The 25,000-nt window shown below is 34.2% G+C and overlaps 1 protein-coding gene across 1 annotated transcript in view; it reads right to left on the bottom strand.

Annotated features, from left to right (window-relative positions):
- Window positions 1–25,000, bottom strand: part of c11.1 (maestro heat like repeat family protein c11.1) — a 30,032-nt gene that overhangs the window by 4,001 nt on the left and 1,031 nt on the right. The window contains exons 1-22 of the mRNA XM_086550468.1: window positions 24,490–25,000; window positions 20,665–20,819; window positions 20,266–20,469; window positions 18,494–19,915; window positions 18,261–18,350; window positions 17,113–17,266; window positions 16,248–16,381; window positions 15,520–15,672; window positions 15,109–15,293; window positions 14,454–14,597; window positions 13,975–14,137; window positions 13,556–13,735; window positions 12,674–12,742; window positions 12,392–12,560; window positions 12,116–12,254; window positions 11,089–11,248; window positions 8,514–8,812; window positions 8,197–8,334; window positions 7,505–7,613; window positions 7,231–7,377; window positions 4,610–4,633; window positions 1,573–1,782 (exon numbers count right to left, since the gene is read on the bottom strand). The exon at window positions 24,490–25,000 is cut by the window's right edge and continues 1,031 nt beyond it. Of these exons, the coding sequence (XP_086406594.1) occupies window positions 1,573–1,782; window positions 4,610–4,633; window positions 7,231–7,377; window positions 7,505–7,613; window positions 8,197–8,334; window positions 8,514–8,812; window positions 11,089–11,248; window positions 12,116–12,254; window positions 12,392–12,560; window positions 12,674–12,742; window positions 13,556–13,735; window positions 13,975–14,137; window positions 14,454–14,597; window positions 15,109–15,293; window positions 15,520–15,672; window positions 16,248–16,381; window positions 17,113–17,266; window positions 18,261–18,350; window positions 18,494–19,915; window positions 20,266–20,469; window positions 20,665–20,819; window positions 24,490–24,550 (4,509 nt within the window). The 5' untranslated portion in view covers window positions 24,551–25,000. The remainder of the gene's footprint in view (window positions 1–1,572; window positions 1,783–4,609; window positions 4,634–7,230; window positions 7,378–7,504; window positions 7,614–8,196; window positions 8,335–8,513; window positions 8,813–11,088; window positions 11,249–12,115; window positions 12,255–12,391; window positions 12,561–12,673; window positions 12,743–13,555; window positions 13,736–13,974; window positions 14,138–14,453; window positions 14,598–15,108; window positions 15,294–15,519; window positions 15,673–16,247; window positions 16,382–17,112; window positions 17,267–18,260; window positions 18,351–18,493; window positions 19,916–20,265; window positions 20,470–20,664; window positions 20,820–24,489) is intronic.

The following is a 25,000-nucleotide window of genomic DNA, read 5'->3' as shown; positions in this document are numbered from 1 at the left end:
GCAGTATAGTACACTGTATCACCTTGCAATATTTTGGTTTCATTCAACAGAAAACTGAATATGTGAATAATATACAATTGGACTAACATCATAAAATTAGTTTTACATACTGATACACAACACCTGTTGCTGAGGGGTTAATGAGTTTGATAACATGTAAGGGAATTGAGAAATCTGGCAATTAAAGGGAAGAAGAAGAAGAAAAAAAAGTAAATTGTATTTCTTTACACATATATGTTTGTTGAATTAAAACTTTTTTATTTTTCATCCCTGGGGCCTTTTTGTTTTCAGTTGGGGAAGTCCTGGTCTATGAATTAGAAAAATGAATGATTAAAAATAAGAAAAAAAGAAATAAAGAGTGATAAAAAAACAGAAATAAAGAAAGGAAGAAAAGATAGGAAAAGATAAGAAAGAACAAGAAAAAGAAAAATTGCCACAGAGTTAAACTATTAATGACAGGAATGCACATGCACCGTCCAGTGTGGATTTATCTTATTATGATATCTTTTCTCATACATGGCTCCTCAAGGTCTTAGTAACTACAAAGTCAATTAATTGGTCTACCTGACCTCACCTGTTTCTTGAATTTTCGTGAAAAAGTTCTCATCTTTTCACTATCATTGTATAATATAATAATAACTATATATAATGTATAGTATATATACATAAACATAGTACTAGTATATACAGAAACTTAAATATTTAATTGTAAAATATGGTAAGGGGTATAAATTTAAATTAATATTCATTATATAAATATATGTTGGAAAAAAATCTGTGTGTGAAAATAATAAGACAAAAACTATAACAGATGGTGCACATTCCTGTAGTCAGTGGGTAAATATCATATGTGTATAATCTGTATGTTTTTGTAGAAAATATATATAAAAAAACATATACATATACTAAATATCAGAGATTTATAATAACTAAATATACTGATGTATATGTCTAAGGTTAAATATATGTATGTATATATATATGATAAACAAATATATATATATTTTGTTTATTTATATAACTGATGTATATATGTAATCAATATATAGATCAATGGATAACAGAAATATGTCAATGTTATATATTTAACTATATACTTCTATATGAGGAAATCTAAAATATATAAATACAATTATAAATCTATGTATATGAAATATGTATATGTATATGTATATGTTTATGAGATATATGTAATGAATATATACATATACATATAGTTGAAGGGTAGCATATCCATATAGTGATGTATATACATATGCAGATATATATACTTATACATATGCAGGGAGCCTATAATATGCTTATACAGATCACCTGATGACTGTAATCAACCAACATAAGAAATTTTAACACATATTGATATGTATCTGCACACAATTCCTGGTAAATCTAATGGCTAGTTCCTACTATAAAATAACCTTAAATCAATGTCCAAATATTAAGAATGCAATACTTATACACATTGAAAATACATAATAATAAAAGACATAAAAAAAATATATATATATATAAATATATGCACAGATGAAAATATTGATGAAAAGCTACTGTCCAGTGAAACTAAAGCCTCACCTTCTCAGAGAAAAGCCTAATCCTGATGAGGAGTGTGGGTGTGTGCTGGAGAACAGTCTCCTGTGGCAGACGGGGAAGGAGAGCTGCAAGGCCTCTCAGGGCTTCCAATGCAACCTGAGTTTCCACATTGCTGTTGTCAGTGCCCCCTCCTTCACGCTGATCAGTGGCACCCACAAGAGCCGTGATAATTTCAGTAAGCTTCTCTGAAACCTGTTTAGTAAAATTGGATGACATTAAAAACTATGGTACAGCATGTCCTGTATAATATATTCACTTTTATTAGACAGTAATGTGAGAAATGCCTCTTATATAATAATGTAGACCTGCCTCATACCTTCTATCTATTACAGTCTAATAATACATGTCTTCCATCAAAATCATTTCTAAATCTTTTCAAATAACAAAAGTCTTTTAGAACCACAGCCTTCATGATATTCTGCTTGCTGAGTTTTAAAATCAAACTAACTTCCATACTTGTTAACAGTTGGTAATAGCTTCATAAAAATCTTGTACCTTGTTAACAATCTCTATATCTTTAAAAGTAGGGAGTAAGATTGTCTGGCTTTGGCCAAAACAAATTTCTCTTTTAAATATTTGCATCATAAAAGCAGGATGCAATTCAAGTCCTGCATTTGTAAGTTGAAATTTCAATTTCTTCTAAATGCTTTGATATCTAATCATATCTCATTATGTGTTTCATTAATAAATATCTGAAGAAAAGTAGGATTTCAAAATCAAAATAAAGCATAATTCTGTTCATTTGTTCGGTTTTATATATATCATCCTTTTTCACTTTTCCCCCATTCAGATACATTAATGTTACTTTCTCAATAACTCTTCTGAATATCAAAATATAACCTAAATCTCTGAATCATATTAGATTATCAGCTACAACATGAGGCAAAATGCTATCAGCAATAAGCATATTTCAACTCTAGTATCTCCCTCTACTAGCAGTCTGGTACCTGTATCATCATACTTTTAAAATGTCTCCAAATCACTCATCTAACATTGTATCTGTCATCAACTTCTCCCTTTCCCCTCACATATGTATAAGTGAACAATATTAATCCACTCTTGAGGGAGTGGAGAAGGATATATTGTTCACAGAGGATGACTTTTCATTTGGTAATCTACAAATAAAATCCCCCATAGGAGATGATAAAAGGTATCTGTTCTGAGATAACAAACAATAATAATGATAACACTGCAAACTTTCTGGATGATCAAAACTACCACAATTTTCAGATGAATGACTTGGTAATGGTATGTAATTCTAGGAGTTCATATTAAGAGGCATCAAGACTAACAGTATTGTTGGGAGGTTTAAAAAAATGATAAAGAAAGAAAGAAAGAAAGAAGGAATGGTTATACGTGAAAAAGGTGCAAATGAATCACAAAAAGCATAGATGAAATGCAAACATAGCAGAGAAATACAAATTATTTGCAAGCAAAACCAAATCATCTTTCTGTGAATAAAATAAGCATTTAGACCACAAATATCATGCACACTACCAACACCTTTTCTGCAATAAAAAAATAACCAAATAAATCACGGCTGGTCTTCGGAGGAACAGCCAGAATATAATGACATCTTACACATTTGTAAACAAAAGAACTATAAATCTCTAGCTAATAAAAATGATGATTAGTGATATGATAAAATCCACTTTGGATTAATTAATCTTATTAAACTGTTACATCTGAAAAATACTTGTAGTCTAAAACCAACAGAAAAAATAAGATTTAATGTTAAGATTTTTCTGAATTGCACTTTCATTACATAATCCCTTATATCAAGATTACTCAAATTCTGTTTAAATTATGTGAATTATTTAAGGTCAGTTGACACTGCTTGAGAATATAGTTAAAGTAATCAAATTTAGATTTTCTTTCATTTAGTTTTAACCCATTCACGACAGGACGTATTTTTGCCCACTCCCGCTTCCAGTGGCGTTATAACAAGTGCGCAACACTTCGTTCTGGGTGTTTTCCTGCTACGAAGACGTGCTGAGCCTCTCAGAGCATTTTTCACCCATCCTATCTTTATAGTTTGCATGACTGCATATAAATGTAAACCATGTACAAATATTGCCATGCTTAGAGGAGTTATTTCAGTTGAAAAACATGTTACAGCAATGCTTTTCTAGTGTTATTTTATTGAACTTTGCCTATATTCTTCACTACTAATGGAAAGTGGAAGCATTCTTTTAGTGGGGTATCAAAAAAGATGTTTTATACTTGTCCTTTTTTTTCCAAAATGAAAAAAGAACAATATAAATAATCATACATGTACATATGAGTATGTACATGTACCTCATGATGTGATGTGATATCACAGGTAACTGACAAATTAGAAATAGTATTACATTAGTAATTTTCTATTTTACTTTATTTCTTGGCCAATCACATTTAATTTTCATTAGTTTTTTTATTCAGATCTTTTTCTTCAAGTGATCTGAAGCAGAAATTACCATGATGTCATCAATATCACGTAGTTTTCTGTGTTATATTACATTTTTTATGACATTAAGTAACAGAGTCTAAGAAAACATATTCAAGAACAATGTAGCATTCTATTGCTGATGTTTCAGCACGTCACAACTGCCCTGCCCAGAACTCAGCGAGAAAATGCACAATGTCTCAGAACGTCACCCGGGTCTGGGTATCCATGAGATTGGATGTCAACCGGCGCGAATGGGTTTACTTACTTTGTGAAAGAGAAAATGGCGGGTTTTGTTGTTGCTGGCCAGATAATGACATGTAAATCTATTACATTTTATAAGCAACAAAGTAGGATTATCTATTTTCTACTGTCAAGTTATGGTATGAATATCAAACTAATTATACCTATCTACAAACTAAGTATAATTGTCTGTATAGATAAAATAACATACAACCAAGCCAGTTCATTTAAAGTATTAAGAGATAAATAACTATGGTCTCTAGACATAAGACCTTCCCAAAGAAGTTAAGATGTGTCATTACATCCTATGAGGAAAAAAACAAACTCATACAGATGTCATCAGGAACTTACCCCGAACCACTGAGGGAAATATGTCTAGAACAGAAAAAAAAATTGTCAGGATTTGACCATATTTGGTACATGTGCAAACTCTTTACTCACATTACAGTGGTTGCTAAGAACACAGAGGCTACAACTGCTATGTAAGCTGCAAAGTTCAAGCTTTATGTCATTCACATTCATATTTTCTAATTGCTTAGAGAGAGGCATATCCTATTAGGCATATCTATATGGTGTTTCCTCTTTTCTTCTGTTCGTTACCAGACTGAAAGCACTCTTTCTGCGAAGCCTAAACTTCTTTTTTCCATTGAAAAGCAACTTTATGTATATACAGATTATGTTTCCTTACAAGCTTAAAAACTGTTAGTGCAGATTGTACTATATATTGGTATAAACTACTAATCTTAGTATATGTTCCACATTGTACTTCAGCTAATTTTCTTTCCTAAAACAGAGACTGACACTAGAAACCAGATCTTTCCATAATGAGGTCTTAGACCATGTCCACAACAGCAAGTAGGTGCAGGCAGATGGGGGGTGGGGGGAGGCAAATTAATTCCCTTATGTGTCCTCACTGAGTAAATTTTCTTATGAGTAAACTAAGTAAGCTCTTTCTTATCATTTTTTTATGTGTTGTCATTGAGAAAACATTTAAATTTCAGGGGACATGTGACAAAGTTAACTATTAACTCTTCCTACATTGGCTTGCACCTGCCTGCTCTCACTCACTGCCAGTGTGGAGGTCCACTGATTAGACAAAACTTCTTGATTCAGTTCTATTGTCTTATCTATTCATATATAAAAAATAATATCACCAATACACTGAGGAATCTGGTATCGAACAGATAAGCTAGGCAGCATGCATAAAACACTGGAAAAAACAAAGCATTTGGTGTAAAAAATACACAAATAATAAATAACCATTACTCATATAAGCAAATTTCTCTCATATATTTCTTTCAAAAATGTTTCCTAAAACTATATTTTAAATTTGGTATCTCATTTCTTATGCTTCATCAAGAACTTTGGGCCCAAATATACCTTTTTACATGATGAAAATATAAGTAATTAAAGTTCTTACACCTTTTGATAATTGCATTATGATGATTAGAGTGCTCGAGTTTACTGGTACTTCGACTATTTTCAAGAAACACTGCATCATAGTAGGTCATCTAAATGGCTTCAGATGTTGCATAGAGACAAAGTCAGTATTGTCTAAACAACTAGACATTTTTTTATTTTTTATTTATCAAATACTATTAGTCATGTCTTGAAGCTGATTACTGTGCAGGAAAGCACACAAATTTCTGCTTTTAGTAGTTTATAGTACATACTATGAATATATGTTTAGCCCATGTCTATTTGCCTATATATTTTAATATTGATACTCATATTTTTTAGAACAGATACTTATGATGTCAGTGACATGGTTATGCCCATAAAGCAAGTTTTGGAGGGGACATAAAAAAAAATAAAAATCACCTCATGTTGTTGGGGTTCCCCAGGAAATCAGCCTAGAGACAGAATTTTATAAACTTACCACATTCAAGAGAGGGTTAGGCATGAAATTGGGTATTATGCTATTTTTTTCATAATTTTTTACAGCAGAGTACACCCCCCGAAATCTAATCTAAATGAAAATACATAGTTCACATGATGATAACCATCAAAAACACTTGGGCTATAGAGATATGGATGGTGCAGAGTCAGGGGACTAGGGAAGTATTGAATTATTATTATATTTGACCTCTGTTAGTTTGACCTATCAGATAATCTTGCACAGTCCTGGAACCAAGGGTGCTAGTAAATTGGCAGTGTACTTATGTGTGTATTGACACACGCAAATGTGCACATATGAAACTGAATATCATTTGCACCATACTCACACAAATATTAGTGCAAATAAATGTCTTGGTTGAACCTGAATATGTGTAACTGGAGTATTTTACAAAGCAGAGGAACAGAAATGGCTAATCACACTTATGTAACAAATTACCACTCACCACTCAAATCACCACCAAATTCATGGGAGCCTTAGAAGAATGGTTTACAAATCTTTCATTTTTTATGTGTGCTTGTGTGAGTGTGAGTGTGAGTGTGAGTGTGGGTGTGTGCGTGTCTGTGCAGTAGAACCAAACCTGCTCTTCATTTATGCAGTATACTGGAGTAAAAAAAGAAAGAAAGAAAAACTGCCCAAGACTGTACACAGTTCGGCCAACCTACATTTGGTAATGGCAAACTGAAAGCTCAAAATTCATGCCTCCTTGGTAAGTCACGCTTTGCCTATGATGATGTATTGCCTGTATAGAATATGTTCACAATATACATACATCATAGATTATGATCATGGTTAACCATTATAAATGCTCAGAATAACTGGAATATTCCAACCAAATGCTTCTGATTTCTGTATTTTTCTATTTGTGTTCAGTCTCTTCTTTAATACTTTGTAAATATCAATTTTCATATGTTACATCCCTACAAGTTCAGAACCCAACAAAGGCAGAATCTAAATAAGTCATAAAACTTTGCCAAAGTTTCATTGCTTTACTCACCACTCAATAACAATCACTCTCTTTAGTATATAAGCTCTTCTTTGATGAAATTTCACACATACAATATTTTTAACTTACTTGATTTTGCTGAAGATGTGCAAAGTTGGCGAGTCCTCGTACTGCTAGACGACGGACATGTACTGATCGATCATTCAACCTTGACAGCAAACCATCAGTAATATTTTCCAGAAGTTCATAGTTTCCACCGCACTTTTCAGCAATCAACTGTTTAAGACAAATGTGTGTGATTATCAAGCACATACAGTTTAATACTAATTTTTGCACAGTCACTATTAGTTCTTCGTAATCACTGAATACAACAACAGAACTCTATTAATACAATGTTCCTTACTTGAGCGAAGACAGCTGCAACGGTGACTCTCTGCATCTCATAGGCATGGTGAGAGTCTAGATGGTTGACAAGCTTTTCAATGTGTTTAGGAGCTTCGTGAACCAACATCCTGTGGACAAAGGTAAAGTCACTGTCATTTCACAAGTTATCTTAATAAAATAATTGACACTTACGTTATGGACAATACATGATAAAGAGGAAGTTAGGTAAATGAAAACTTTCATTTGATATGTGCTGTGGAACTCAGGACAAAATAACTGAAATTACCAAAACAAAAAGTCTAAAAGCTAACTGCATTCTTGTTTCATCATAAATTGATTAGAAGAGTAACTCCTATACAAACAGTGTATGAAAAAAATGTGGTAGAGGTAGCCCATAACTGATCTGCTTAATTAAGTAATAAACAAACAAAAAAAAATTGCATTAAAACCTGGCTGACTTGGCAATGCATTGCTTATATTATTGAGAAATGGGTTAGGTTGAAAAAAGGTCGGTGAAGTTTAGATGGCTCCACAATCTGCTACAATTGATCAAAAATAATTTTCAAAACTTTTTGATTATGGAATAATCCACTTCAATTTGCAAGGAGTACCATTTGGGATTAGTTAGGCATGTTAAAATCTTCAAATCTTATCCTAAGTACACCTTATCATTTTATAGAATTACACATTATTTTGTGGAAAAGAACATACGCTGTGATTTCAGATATGCCATGTAGGAATATCTCAGTTGTATCTTCTTCTTCATCTCTGATTTTGTTTGACAGAACAACACTGAGAGACTTGCAGTCTACCACATCTATTAGTGACTTAAGACAGCGTAGAACAATTCTGTAATTGGAATGAAAAGCACACAGATTAGCAGTGTCTAATATGTTTACCAATCTATTGATATAATGCATAACCATTTGGTTAACTTTCAATATCAGTAAGTAAAATATGCAACAAAATGTCAATAATTATAAAAACACTAACAATATATATTTTTTTAATAATTAGGGAGAACTTACTTTGTTGGCACAAGACCAGTAGCCCCTCTGTTGGGGATGAAATTAAAGGCACTCTTTGAGTTCGTACCACCTGTTTGGTGGAGTGGTGCCACAACCCCGACATAAGAACCATATGAGAGTAAGAGGAGTGCTGTTAAAGAGGGAAAATTTTCAGTGATAATTTTCTGGGACTCTGGCCATGTTTGCGGCTCTTCTTCTGGTTCGCTCACATCCAGCGTCTCCCAGTCCTTGTCTTCTTGTTCACTCTTGATGACAGGAGTTCTCAGGTCATGAATGAGGTCAGTAAGACCACAAATAGCCTGTTTGAAATTCAGTAAATTAATTGGTTGCAATGCACTGCAATTCTGAATCACATTTAAATACTGTACATCTCTAAAATTAGATGACTTATTCATAAATCTAGAATAATTACTGCAATATAGCAAACTCTTAGCTTAAATGCTCTATAACTGTGCTGATGAATAATGGGGTTAGTGATGAAAGTTGTAAGATCATTCATATCGAGTAGTGTAAAATAAATGGCCATAAACATTTTCAGACATTCATTTTCTCAAGGGTGAAGCTGAACTTGCAAATGTTCTCTTGCATGAATAAAAGTAACTCAGTTCTGTTTGGATACTGAGCACATGTGTGTCCTTCTTGTTGACCAATACAATTAAGCCAAGAATAATATGAAAGAAATTGTTTTAAATAACTGTGATCACACCTAGAAACCCAAAGAAAAGAAAAAAGAAAAAAAAAATTTAAGGATTAACTACTTTCTTGTGAAAGTCTGCTAGTGACATGCTTTAACCTATTCATGCCAGTTGACTTGCTATCACGTCCAGTGGTTTTTGGGTCAGACACCGGAGATGAGATATTTAATCAAGGCCGGCGCGCCTGGTGAGCGGGCTTACAGCGCTTGCTTGCAGCTAGTGCGCCCTAGAATCCCAAGGCGTTAGGCTTATGTGTTTGAAATCCCCGGCATTCTGACCATTTAGAGCCGAAATAGTCCCGGCATGAATGGGTTAAATCACAAGAAATAACCTGGTATATCAGGATATTGCACAAAAGGCCTCCTATCAAAAGCTAAACACTGAATTTTGTACACTTATCATGCCAGAAAAATTGGTAGAGTAAGTTCATAATACTACGACTATTACTTTTAGGATTTTGTATAGGGATAGTACTTGACAGAATTCCAAAAGGTATTACACTGTTTGAGATACATTTTGGGAAAATGGACTTATTTCTGCCTCCCTCACCAATTAATAGTCAAGACTTTTTTTTTGAGTGGTAGCTATTTACATATGAATAAACAAATTAATGCATAAAAAAATGAATAATAATAATAATAGCAATAATGCTAATAACAATGATGATGATAATGATGATTATGAAAATGATGATTTTTTGGGGGGAAAGATGTGCATATACAAAAGTAAATACAAATTAATAAGGAGAAAATGAGAACTATGGAAAAGCCTAGTGGTTATTATGATGATAATCTTTACACAGCTGAAAAGTGAATAGAAAGTGAGCAATTATACAGCTTTAATAGGTATTTTCATTTCATGATAAGATAAAAAAAAATCATACCCACCTGCCTTGTACCCCTATCTTATGCCCCCAGAACCTGTATGCACTCACTATTTTAATTCAGTATTAATATCTTGACAATCTAGGCGAAAAATCACCCCTAATGTAATGTTGATCTACATAAAAAGCTTTCTTCCATTAAAACTGAAAACCTGCAATGAACCAAAAATTGAGGCATTATTCAAAAGACTTCTATGTTAATAAAACAGACTCCACAATGAAGACTAATGCAAAGAATCCAACTTCAATTTTATTTCATTACTTCCTCTAGGGAACCCTATTATATTCTTTAGACATATAAGTATGGTTGCATAATTAAATTTGCTACTTATTATCACCAATTCTTCTAATATTACAGATATGAAAGAAGTCTATAATTATTTGACCTACTATAGAGGTCATATTACATATAACTTAAGGACTATGAGCTTGTGGAGAGTAGACTTGGTGTCAAATACTTGTATATCAATATTAATGAGAAAAAATGATCTATTAAGGCATTATTTAACATTTCAGTTACAAATACTCTTCATCATCTTCATATTTAAATCTATCTATACAGGATCCATCCTGGGTTCCTACTTGAGTGTATCTGAGCAACAGGGATAACTACTACCTGGCTGACAGACTGCACATTGCCCATCTTTAAATGCAGCCTATGAAGCAACCTTTACTTAGATCCCACTGAAAATTGAGTCATTTACAAAATTCTATTTTCTTGGGTAGGCCAGATATATATATTCAATCTAATGTGGCCAGATACACAATTTTGCTTTGAACAGGCTACAAAGATTTGATAAAGAGGATTAGCAATACCAAGTACTAATGACTATGATACATATCACCTGCCTTTGCAATCATCTCTTAATGATGAAAACCTATCTAAAATTAGGACTATTCTTTCTTGCACAGACTTTTTTTTTTTCTTTTTCTTTTTTTAATTTAACAAACAACATCATATAGTCTGATGAATCTGATCCCTCCCTGTAATCCTTACTGAGAGAGGAGGAAGAGTTGCAATCCTGACAGTAGAATCAGTAGCGGTAGGCTGCTCAGTAAACAGTTGGGTGCGCTCCATAATCTGCTTCAGATGCTCTAAAGAAGACTCACAAAGTTTTGGATCATGACCTAAATTACGCCATGTACCTGACACACCACTGTAGAAAGAAAACCGTGATATAGAGATAATGTCTTTACAATAGGTCAAGCCACAACTTGCAACGTATCTATATTACAGCATTTTACATCATGACCGAAAAAAGCTGAGAATGGAAGAGTTTGATGTGAGTCAGTGATGGACAAGATACATTATTATTACATCAGTTATTTACACATTTCAGCCATTTTTTTCAAGAGTATTAGAATGCTCTAGAAGAGACAGATATAACTACTGATGAGAAATACTATGGTGGCCTTGTTGTTTATATCAATGATAATACTTTGTGACACTAATGATGTAATGTTTTATTCTAATGACTACAAAGACCATGAACTTGAACTTAGTAAAAAAAAAAAAAGAAAAAAAGAAAAAAGAAGAAAAAATAAACTCAACTAGTAATAATACATAAAATAAAACAACATTAGTAAACACAATTTTGTTATATACAAATATATTCATATATTTGCATGACATTTAACCCATTAACAATGAGGTGGTTTTGGCTAAGCCTGGACATAACACCAGGGTATTTCAAAATGCACAGGCCTATTGCAGCAGGCTATTTATCCACTAAACCAGTGGCCAGCTGCTACATGCCTAGTCACCTGGTTTGCCAGCCATACAAAAAGCCATGACATGATATCACATCCCCAGCAAGAAGACCAGCCAAGCCATGATGTGATATCACATTATCCATCGTTAAGGGTTAAGCATTTTATTTTTCAATCATCTGGCACATATGAGCCAGAGGAGTCCAAAACATGTAAAAGAAGAAGAATGGATAAAAGATGGTGACTACAAAAAAAAAAGAAAAGAAAAAAAGAAAAAAGTAGTAACTTTAATAAAAGGCAAAATCATTACAAACTTTTCATATGGGAGAGGATAAGTGAGCATTGTATCCAAGACTAGATTTAAGTTGTGTGCCGAGAGTTGAGTCAGTGCCTCGACTGATCTTTTCCGAGTCTCTTTGTGGCTAACCTTCTCTAGGCGAGTATATATGGAATCTGTAAAAAGAGAAATGCCCCATGAATGGCCTTGAGAAAGGTTACATATAATTCTATATATTCATTCTTGCCACAAGTAACATTAAAAAACAAAGAAAATCTGATGTCAACATGGCATAAACATATCAAAATCTTGCCTAGTATCTCCTTTATGTGCTGGTGAAGCTGATGTCCACGGAGAGCAAAGATTGTGGTTATAACAAGGGCAACTCCTGATGAGGACTCTCCTAATTTGTCCTGCAGACCCACGACTGTGCACGATAAGAATGACCTCAGCTGTACAAAAGTCAACTTGTTGCTAATGACCTGAAAATTGGGACAAAGAGAGAATACTTGTAGTTTAAGTTTAAGATGTAGGGTCTAACAAATAAACTTTGTGTAAATTCATATTTGATTTTACAGTATTCAACATAACTTACCGTGCCAACATCTTTGACAAGATTGTCTATCCTCTGTGGGTCATCAACTGATATCTGTTCTTCAGCAGTCTGTAAAATATGAAAATATAAAACTGATTAATATCTCACTTGCTCCAATAATTTCCTAAACATTTCTCACTGATTATTGCATTACTAAGCACAGCTCAAATTTTTATCATAACAACTCCTTTACATATTTATCCTTTCTGTTTTAGAGTTCTTATTTTATCTGAATTTGTAGTACTGGTACATATTTAGTAATGGTTTGTTTTCTGTGCACTTCAATTTGCAGAACTGTCAACTACAAATATTATCTTAAAGAGTTACTTTTCCTTAAACTGTTGAGAACTTTTGTCCTCTTTGGAAGAATCATAATTCATGTTACACCATCTTCTAGATGGAATTCAATGGAAATTCAGATCATTAATAAAGATTTGAAATTCCCTAAAACTAGAATCACAGCTATATTCTTCATGATGCTTTTTTCATGTTTATGTAAATTTCACATAATGACATTTGATTAATAATAGATATCTAATGAATTGTCTAATCATGGATAAAAAATATTCGCCAATAATTCATAATATAATTTCAATCTAGAATTATCCGCTTCTAATTCTACATCAATATTGTTAGTTTAAACTTAAAAGAAATTCAGTAAAATGGTATAAACTGAGTTTATCATGTTTTAATTCCCTATCATTATCAACTACAAAGTTATCCTTTAAAAATCTGATGAAAATAATGTAGATAATGAATGATGAATTGAGAGCAGCTGTCTTGAAGAATCTTTCCATGAAGGAAATGATACATGCATTCATCAAAAAGTATAAGCCTGAGAAAAGCAATATAAAATACAGATAAAGAAAATATCTTCAAAACCTTTAGAAGCTCCAGATCTTCATCGGCATGATCAGGAGTCTGGCCATTGTAACGTCCTGCTATGCGTAACACCATGTAGACACTACCCACTGCTTGTGTTCGCACTTGAGAGCTTGGATCGCTCAGGCGAGGTGTGAGGAAGGCTAGAAGCTGGCAGGTCTGGTTGAAGTTTGTTGGTCCCTGAAGTCATGTTTAAAGTGATGACAGTTATATCAAATAATGTGAATAATAAAAGATGTCTCTAATATCTTCATGTTTGAAATCATGCACACATACAAATAAACAGTTCTATCTTTCCCATTCTCCCTCACTTCCTCCTTCTTCTTGTCCCCCCTCCCCCTAAAAAAAACATATAAATAAACAGCTTTTAATAAAAAAAAACAAGTCAGTAAAGTTAACTCTGCTATTCATATACAAACCTCAATAGTAAAGGTTAAATGGTCATAATAAGTTCGAAGTGCTGTGTGAAGAAGTTCAACAGATTTGATCCTAATAAGCTCTGTAGGTGCGACTGTCCATGACTGCAGGAGTGTTGTTACATCATCTAAGGTAGCAGGATTTGTGTCCTTCTGAATAATGGTTCTGAAAACAATTAGAAGGTACACTTAAAAATGCATCTTTAAAACCAACTGATATCAAAGGTAGGCTCTCTACTTGCATACAAAATATCTAAAAAAGAAAAAAGAAAAAAAGCTTTTTATATTCATATGCAGTTTAAGTTCTAAAAAATTATAAGCACATACTAAATGTAAGGCTTAGATATAATGAAAATTGATCATGCATATATAAAATGTGTCACATTCATCATCTAAATAATTTTTTATGAGTATAATGACAATTTTGTAAAAATCATCAACAGCTCATAAACCACTTTACAAAAGCAGTAACAAAGACATACCTAATAAGGACACTAAGTTGGGCATAACACTTAGTGAGATAAGGATCAATATTCTCTGCCTTAGAGAAACGTGGCAAGGTAGCATTTAGTCCTGCCTGCAGAATAATTGTCCTCTCTTCGACATTCAACTGTGGCTCGAGAGCACTGGGTTTAGTTAAGGTTTCAAACTTTGCAATAATTGAAAAGAAAAGACAAGGTTAAAGATTACCATCAACTTGATTCATCAGCTGGATATAGAATGGCACTTTCATACTTAGCTTTGATTCAGCATAGCTTCTCTCATGACTCTCTTGACATATCAATCACTACACTACACCACCTGATTTATTTTCAATAACTTTTTTTTGTAATTTCTACAAATAAATCTCATAGATTTTTACAGGGAGGGAGGGAGGAAGGGAGAGAGATGGCTCTACAAGTGCTTACTCAACAAGGGGTCAATTACTAGGCCTACCTGATCTCAAATACTTTCACCATTTAAGAATATATAAATATATGTCAATATACCATCCTATTAACTTTCTTCTTGTATCTCTAACCTCAAATTTTCTTAAGCTATCACTCTCCATCATCTAACATCTTATCTTGGGGTAAAACTCTTGAATTAAGAATAATCAATAAAAGAAATCAATCTCTATTTAGTACAAAAGGATACGCAAGATCTCTCAGGGCCTGCAGGACACTGGCAAGCACAGGATGTTGAAGACCTTCGCTCCTAGATGTATTGACTAGATGAGTAATGAGCAGTGGGCGTTGGCGAAGTTTAAAGTCTGGGAGTCGTGTGAGTGCTCGGGCAATGTTGCTGATAGCATGAAGAACTGCTTCATTAACCATATCACTCTGGAATTAAAGAAAATAATCTAAAGCTGACATTTATGAAGAAAAAAATATTTACAATAAAAAATACACATATTTATTTTATTATTGTAGTAATTCACTTGATTCATATAAATGCAATGCAAACCCATATTCATAATTTACCTTTTACAACTAATCCAAAGCCAGAAAGTCAATCAAACACAGTCCATAAATATAGTGATCAGAAAAATTATGTAACTTTTCTTACTTTATTACTATTAATAATATTAAGAAGGTGAAGCATGATTGGGCCATCAACACGGCTTCCAATGACAGTTGCTGGAGCCAAAGTGGAGATCTGTCCAAGGCACAGCACTATGCTGGCACGCATCCAGGATGACTCTTCTATTCGTGTATCTTGCTGCAAATGTGCAAAACACAAATATGAAGAATGAAAGGAAATTGTTTTGGCATAATGTAATACTCTAACAAATATATTTACAATATTTAAGCTGCTATATGGCAGCAAGTTACCATAGCTATCTGTTACCCCAGGAACAAGGAAACCGGAAACATAACACAGGGAAACAGACAGAAACTAACAAATAAACAAACAAAATGACAAAAAAAAAAAAACACCACAAAACCAAAACGATATCTATGTACAGTCTAAACATAATATTCACTTGATTACCAATAAGATGTTTGGGGAGAACCAAAACACTTGAACCCCAATGATACCTGTACTAGATATATAATCAAGTACTAGGTTCTATATTAAAAAAAAGAAAAAGAAAAGAAAAGAAAAGAAGAAAAAAAAACAAAAACAGCCACCTGATTAGGAAAAATCTGGTTTTATTGTATTCCCTTTCTATTTCATCCTATAATCATCAAAACAATATAATAAAGTATCAATAAGTCTGTTATTCATATATTTTCATCCCATAACATGCATACGAAATACGAACAAGGATATAGTGTCATACCAAGCATTACCTTAATCAGATTAAAGAAAGACAGTGATTTTTTGGCAGGATCTGCTGTCTTGAGCCACATGTCTATATGAGTTAAAACAAGGTCTGTGTGAGAAGCAGCTGCAGTACCTACAGACAAGGCCAGGCTCTCTCGCTCTGCAAGATTAGTATACAAAAAAAATTACTTAAAAAAAAAAAAAAAAATCTTGATGTTGGTCATAACCTATTCTAATTACAAAGGTAAATTATATCATGTCAAAAGTTTGTACAAAAAGTAATATCATCACTTACTGAATAAGGAGCTGAAAAAATCATACTTGTGTATTGAACATACAAGCATATTATAACTAGCTCAAAAACATATAAAAGATTTATAGTTAAAATAGAGGCTGTCATACAGTTTTAGTTTCCCATCTGTCACAACAGATTTTTGTATCCTAAAAAATCAGTTCCCACAATAAAATGATTATGTTTGACAGAAAAACAGACTACACACAAAACAGTTCAAAATCTTTAATGGATTTCATCTGAAGATGAAATAAAGAACAATTTGGAAAGTATTGTCACAGCTTTCAATAAAGTAATTTCGTGTGCAGTGTCTTTTCTATCATTTTAAAAAGCAGAATATTTTGTCATTCCTGATCATGTTTATTCTGACTCTGTTAAGAAGCAGCTCACATGAAAATGAGATTAAAGAAGTAAGTTAGCATTGAATATTAAGGGATGTTGGTTGAGAAATTTACAATGGTCATGGTTGTTTCATGCCTTCATAATTTCCTTGGATTATTATCAAGTTACTGACTTTCAGAACTCCAATAAACTTTTTAAAACCCTGAAAAAGTTAAAATGGGAATGTATTTGAGAATAAAAGAAGCTAAGATACTGACCCACAGCAGATTTGTGACTAGTAGCATTGAATAAAGAGTCAAGGGTTGTGGCCACAAAGGTTTTGTTGGACATATGCTTCAAAGTGACTCCAATCAATGACATTAAGAAGCACAGCTGTGCCTGCTGCTTATCATATATGTGAAGCTGATCCATCTGCAAGGGAAGAAAAATATAGCTTCAGTGTGGATGAAACTAAAATGATCAAAACATGTTTTCTGTTTGTGTGAAATACCTTTACTTTACTTTTAGGTCAGCAAGATATATTGTGACTTCTTAAACATAAACTGTTGCATCTGAACAAACAAATCAAAGACAGTCAGTGTTTAACTGCACAACTGAAGAAATGAGAAGTTTAAGCAAATCAACAGAGAATCCCCTACATGAATAATTCAAACTATCCAATCTGTAACTGTACTACTTATAGTTATCAAATAGTAATAGATACTCTTCAGTGGGGAAGCTATATTTCTTTGTAATTCCTCCTTTTACATAAACTAGTTATGAAATTTATATACTGATCTATATAAAAATAGTAGTTTTATGTTTAACAATATCTAAAGCTTATCTTCTGTTTTAGGGTAAGAACAGAGATCATATGAACACTCACAGTTAAGCACAATGAATGGCCAGAAAATATAAACTGAACCAACTATATCATACAACTAAATAGAAAATGTTTTAACCAACTGATGCTGAGAACATACACTGTCCATTATAGTTTTGTTTTAATGATTTCTTTTTACCACAGATGGTTCCATAGTCACCATGGAATCAATCACTGGAGCTACCTGACCTCAGCTGTTTAAACCATTCTTTGAATTCTTGGAGAGGGGGGAATTGTTTCTATTGCTATCATTATCATTATTAATATCACTATGTTTGTTATCATCATCACTACTATTATTATGTTAATGATAATAATAAAAACAAAAATTTTCAACCCCAAAATATCAAGGAATGGGTACAAGGAAATCTGGTGGACTTTGTAATTGACTTCTTGGGCACCAAACCCTTGTGGAGTCATCTGTGCACAAAAAAAGAAAAAGAAAAAGGAAGAAAAAAAAACATTAAACAGTGCATGTAGACATGCCCTCCTTGCATCAGTGGGTTAATGTTCTGGACAAAATCAGATTTTCACAATGAATACCTGAGCCATTCCAACATTGATAGTAAATTCTTCACTGTCAATGTTAATGATTGTTGATGCTAGGAAATCCCTCAGAGAATCATGCCACATCTGAAAGAAATTAAAACAACTTATTCTTTTCAAGTTCTATTTTGAAGATGAATGTATGTAAATATAGAGTTGAACACAAGTACAAAGATGTTGTTATCTCAATAACTAGAAACTGGTGATCTAACGATCTTGGCATTTCTAACCTGAATTGCTGAAGGTTCGGCATCCCCTTTAGATGTAAAATCTTGCAATGTTGCCAGCAATTGTGGGAGATGCTGGCTCCAGGGTTCCACCACTTGAGGGTTGATATGAGGTGCTAAACCTTGAAGAAGTGTGAGAGCTGCAGTCCCTATGGAGCCATCTCCCGGAATGCAACTCAACACCAAAAGCCGTGCCAATAAAACATGAGCCGTTGGAGGACCTGGTGGGCCTACCAGCAATTGTCCTTTATCATCTTCTGATTTAATGTTGTTTGCCAGATGAGCCAGACAACCAAGAGTAGTTGCTAAGCTTGTCTCATATTCAGGAGTACATACGAAGTTCAACAAAAGTGGCCACAGTAATGGTCTGGCCCCATCCACAGTAGTAGCTAATAGATGGAGTACCCTGCGACTGACCTCAGACACAGATTCTCCGTCTGGTTCAGCAAGAGAAGGTCGTCGTGTTTGTGGTGTGGACACCCCAGCAGAGTGTTTCACTAGATATGTAATGAAGGGAGCTCCACTCTGTGCATCCAGGTGACAATTATGACAAAGAGCAACAATAACCTGTGTAAAACTCTTGACAACTTTACTGTTTGGATCACTTAAGAGAGGATTCAATGCTGATACCAAGTTAGAAATATGAGTATCATTGAGAGTCTTACTATTGACAAGGTGCTTTGATACAATCAAGGCACCTACCCTCTGCATATGACTTGCATTTTCTAACCTTTGCAGAAGGTGTGTCATGACATTTTCTGGAAAATGCTTTGCCAGAAGTTCATAACACCTCAGAACTTCATAATGGTTCTTTACGGTGAAAGGTTCTGAATAATTAGGGATCACACACACTTGATTGAACACACAGCCTAGCAAATGGTCAACATGGAATTTCATACCTTCTGTTAGGTTATTCTTTAGCATTGCATCAGTGATTAAAGCTAGGGAGAAAGTGAGGCTATAAGGAGATGATGCTTTCCGATACAGAGACAGAATGGTTGTCACCACTAAACCTGCAAGTTCCTCAAGTTTTTCCTTGGGGAGAAGATGGCTCATGTGACCCAAACAAACAATTGTCTCTTGTCGAACAAGAGAATTGGAGCTTTTTAACCAAAGGCTGACTAAGGCTTCAAATATTGCAGCACTCTCTGTCATGTAGGCTTCTACACTTATGTCTGGATCAGGTTCCTTATTTGCAATTGCCTCCTGAATTGTCTCACAGAACTTACTCAACATTATTGCTAAAGCTACTTTCAAGTTGTCCTGCTTCACTGATGGAAGACACTGCACAATCAAACCCAACAAGACTTTAATGAAAGGGACAGTCCCTTTGACATTCACAACAGCTAAAGCACCAAGAGTCTCTGCAATGCTTTGTGAAGGAAGGGTACCAGCCTGAATTTGACCAACTAAAGTCTCCATTACCTGGGGGTGAAAAAAGGGAAAAGAAAAAGATTGATTATAGAATGCAAATAGATGCAATATATATAATTAATTCAAACATTCCATATACAGAAATAAATCCCTACTACTTTTCTTTTATTCACAGAATATAGTATTTAGTTTTCAACAATGTAGAAAAAAACATTCAACAGTTTAAGTTATGATGAAAAAGATCATGTTCTCTGAACTCAAACAATCTATACTATTTCAGTTATATCTTTAATTTCTCAAACTAATTTAAGTATTAAAAGTATTATTAATTTTACTGAGATAAATATGGCCATCAAACACTTGCTGCAAGCTATTTGGGAAACAAATGTAATAGAACTCACAGCTGAACAGTGCTTGGGATTACTGCCCAAAGCTACCATCAAGCCTGATGCAGCCTCTTGCAGATCTGGAGCCACGGAAGGCAGTGTTAAAAGTTTAACTGCTGCATCTGTCCAAGTGTCTATCAATTCCTTGTCATCAATCTTTTCGCCACATTCACGCACTATGTTCTCTGCTGTATTGTATAGTATGGATTGTACCTGTACCTGTGAAGAAGGAAAAGGTAAGAAACTATAATGAATCTTTAATAATTTCCAAAGTGTCTAAAGTGTTTCCATATGCTATTGGCATTGTGCTAAATCAAAACAAATTAAATAATAAAGAATTTAAACATATTTCTTTAATAATTTTATGATCACTGCTGCTAAGCAGAATAAAATAAAATACTAGTGAAAACATACCTTTGGGGCTGTCTGTGGACTGGAGATAAATTTATGAATTGATGATAACACAAGGCCAGGATGCTTGTGGCCAAGTGTTATGAGGGATCCTGCAACTGTCTGGCGGACACCCTCGTTAGAGTCCCCTGCTGACTCCAACAGACCCCAGACCAATCCTGAGAAAACAAATTGTTGAATTGTAAGGTACTTCTGTAACACATTATATACCGGATAGAGCAACAGGTTGGTTGATGTATGTATGAGATGAATAAAAAAAAAATACATATATATTTTTGTCCCTCTCCTATTCTGAACCTTATATCTTTTTCCATATTGTGAAGAATTTGTACTCCTCTTTTTGAGTTTGAAAAATTATGATTAGTGAAAAGTAAAAAACTATAACAAGCATATCTTCCAGTGTATAATAACTAGCCAATTTGATTATACTGGTATCTGTGATCAAAATTGATCAGTTTATGAGCACAATATAGCTCTGCACTTTTTTTTGTGTCAGTCACTTCTATTACCCCTGACATAGAATAAGTACACATTACTGGTACCTTTTGCTATATAACAATATGGGATGCATAAGTAATCACTACTAGTGCCAATATGTTATTTGCCGTGGGTTTTGTAATCAAAATGATTTCTGGGATTACTCAATGTCATACTTAAAACAAAACTACGGATATACTAATAATCATACTTGATTTTCTGTATTCTTCATGCTTTTTTGCCTTTATTGCCAAGATTTTCTTATCATAGTGCACACCTACTGTGACACAGATAACTATCACAATTATCTTTTATCTGATGAAAGTTCTCCAACTATACCATACTGCAAGTATAGCTCATACAATCATTTTCAATAGATCTATTAACCCATTGCCGACAGGGCACCTAACGTCCTAACTGGTCATCAAGGCGGGTGGTCTATGACACTAGCGGCACCGGCTAAAAATTAGAGGGACGGGGAAAGGATTTTCTCCGACCTCTGGGTTACACAGACTAGCCCAAACAATATTTTTCCATAAATCCATCATAAAATGCGAGTTTAGGCTGACATGTATGTCATGACACCCGTAGGTTAATAGGTTAATACCAAAAGACTTTAACAAAGAGTCAGTACTATCTCCTATGATTTAAAATTCCTCAAGATTTTTTTTCTTCCCTGAACAACTAATTATGCAATAGTCCTGCAATATGGCTGAGATAAACCACGATGTCTTTCCCCTCTGGCCTCTTGACCCTCATCTCTTCCCGGATTTCCTGGAAAAGCTGAATTCCCTCTCCTTCCATTCGTTTCAAGGTGGAATGGGAGACCCATGACCAGCTCCCTGTCTTGGACATCTTAATTTACCACTCAGGTGACTTTCTCTTTTTCAGTATATAGAAAACCCATGCATACCGGAATGTATATACACTTCTTCTCTTACCACTAACTCCATGTTAAGAGAGGTGTCGCCTCTTCTTTCTTTCTCCATGCCCTCCTCATATGTGACACACATCATCTGGACGAAGATATCAATTTTCTACGTTGATCCTTAGGCAAGCTGAGGTACCCTTGTTTTGTCCCTGATGCCTGCTGCATCTTCTACCATGACCCTCCCCCCAAAGAGACTTCTCACCAGCCTGTCCTTCCTTACACCGAGGAAATCCACTCTCTTCATTGCTCACTGCACTCTCTCAACTGCAGGCTTACCTTTCGCCAGGTAAACACTCTCTGTCGCATCGTCCACACTGGTCCTCCTTCTTCTGCTAAGGTAGGCAACTATACCATCCCTTGCTCCTCCTGTGAGAAGCAGTACTTAGGGGAGACCAGTGGTCGTTTCAACAAGCATGTGTCTCTACACAAGTACCCTGGATTCATGGGATACTCCAACAATGCTCTCTTCTACCACCAATGGGACACAAGACATTGCATAGATTGGTCAGCCACATGCATTCTGTTTCCTTCCACTGATGTCCATGCCCACAGACTGGTGGAATCTTCCCTCATTTACAGATTGTCTAATTTCATTCTCAACAGTGTTTTTTCTCCTTCCAACAGTCTTCTATCCTCCTGCATTCTCAGACTGTTACCTTATGCCAGACACCCTTCACACAGACCGCCCGACCCGGTGGACTGACATGACCTGCCCTGGTTCTGTTTACTTGTCCGCCCCTGCTTTCGTTTCTGCTCACCTGTCCTCATATGTCATTATTGTACTGTGTTGCTTCCCCCTTACCCTCCTATATACCCTCTTCTCCTCCTCCTCTGACCTGAAGATGGAATCCAGATAGATCTTGAAATTGTCGTCTCATATTCAAATAAATCTATTATGTGTATATTGTATTTTTCTGCCAATAGTATGGTAGTTAAACTTTGCCCATTACTCTGGACACTTAGCTTAAAACAAGACCCTCAAAGTCTTTTAAATGTGGGTGACTAAACTTAAATACCTGTATAGAAAATGCATAGTAAAAAGAAATGTTTTTCAATACACATCCTTGTCTAAATGTAAAACCTTATGCCATATATAATCCTATTCACATATTTGTGAAGGTGGTGAACAAAAACAAAGATTAACATCATAAAATTTAGAAAAAAAGTGCAATGTAACAGACAAAACTTCACTGACAGAAAGATAAAATTACATTTCTGGACATACATGTAATACATGGTTACAGTACATGAATCAATAGATCAAGAAATTCTATGATCACATAGTTTTACAATTTGAAAATAGAAAATAGAATGAATTAAATTAGGTGCTCTGACAAAGGGTAGTAAACCTCCACTAAGTATATTTTGGCAGGAGAGAGCTTAGACTAGTTTCATAATTGACAGGAAGGTTGCTCAGGAATTAACCAATACAAGTAAGTCCCATTTTCAACATTTTTTTTTGTTTTGTTTTAAAAATCAAGTAACTTTTTCTTTATTTTCTATTTGTGACAGCTATGACTCAGAAGTAAAATATCCTCCAATTCATCAACCTGTCAATGACATGTGCACTGTTTACCTTGTACTATATACACATGTCCAATAATGAAATCTTAACTACAAAAATATCAGTTGGGAAATATGCAAGAGAAATGTGTTCCCTGTACACATTAAAACTCTACAGTCTGGCATTACACATTATAATCCGACTTTATCTGCCACTTCTCTCATTAATTTGTCTATAACTTTATTTCTCAAATCAGTTCAATCAAAATGGCCCCAGTGATATCTAATGAAATGTTTGTCTTTACCCTTCTTCAATTAATTACTATTCTAAAAACAAAATATATAAAAATAAATAATTGTATAAAAATAAAATAAAAGTTTAGAGGGACCACACCCCTTTCCAATCCATTTTATATCTAAACACTTTTTTTTCAAATAGCTTTATCAATTCCCCTCAAAAATCAGTCTACCAAACGAAATGGATACTTTTGATAAATAAATGAATTCATATATATATATGTTCTTAATATATGTGCAGGTATATATATGTAAAGAGGGGGTTAAATATATGCATATGCTTGATATTCATATAGATCTGAAATGTGTAATGCCTTATGGCTGTTAGTTAAAAATGGTCAGTCATCTAAGCATGATTCATGTTCAGTTTAACGATACCAATAGATGATAGATAATCTTTAATCTCTCATCTATTCAACCAAAGTTTTCCACTTCCTCCCTAATAATGACAAACAGCATTGATCAAGCATTGATGATTGCAAGATAAGGAGAATAAATCAACAGAGGAAAATGTCTCTGACAATGACATCGTATGTTTCTTTATCATTATTGTGATTATTATTGCTGACATCCTGCTGACATCCGCGCAAAAATAGGGCGAATTCAGTAGGCCTACTTACCCCTCTCTCTCTCTTTCACCTGCATCTTGCCAGGACTTATCTCAGGTTTCGTAGCACTCATGGAGTCGGGGGCGTTGTATGGGTCCACTGCAATTGCCTCTGGATAATTTAATTTGGCCTTAATGGAGAGAATGACATCCCCTGTTTTGACCTGGAGTTGCGGTGTCCAGGTGTTCGTCACGTTAGTAAAGCCGAACACTTCACAAAATTAATGCAGTCACATTCGTTTTCTTAAAGGCAAAAGTCTCACAGTCTAGAGTAAATCACATGCCCTCTTATTTCATCACCATAGTTTTGTCAATTTCACGTTTCTTTGAGATAAGAATATACGTGGCAGGATGATACAGCTGTTAATGTTTACAACCTGTGCCTTTCCGAATGCTTGCATTGACTTTGGCTTCGCCGGACTTATGTATGTTGCATCATCATTTACTATCTTCGATTTGGTCTATATACTTATATATATCTTTTCTTTCTTATTTCGACGTGGATATTGATGTCATATTTTAGG

This window comes from Penaeus japonicus, unplaced genomic scaffold (genome assembly GCF_977035675.1).
Source record: "Penaeus japonicus unplaced genomic scaffold, GWHDUDI00000001_assembly GWHDUDI00000023, whole genome shotgun sequence".
NCBI lineage: Eukaryota > Metazoa > Arthropoda > Malacostraca > Decapoda > Penaeidae > Penaeus > Penaeus japonicus.
Note: the sequence above shows the minus strand (reverse complement) of the source record. Positions and strands in the feature narration are given on the sequence as shown.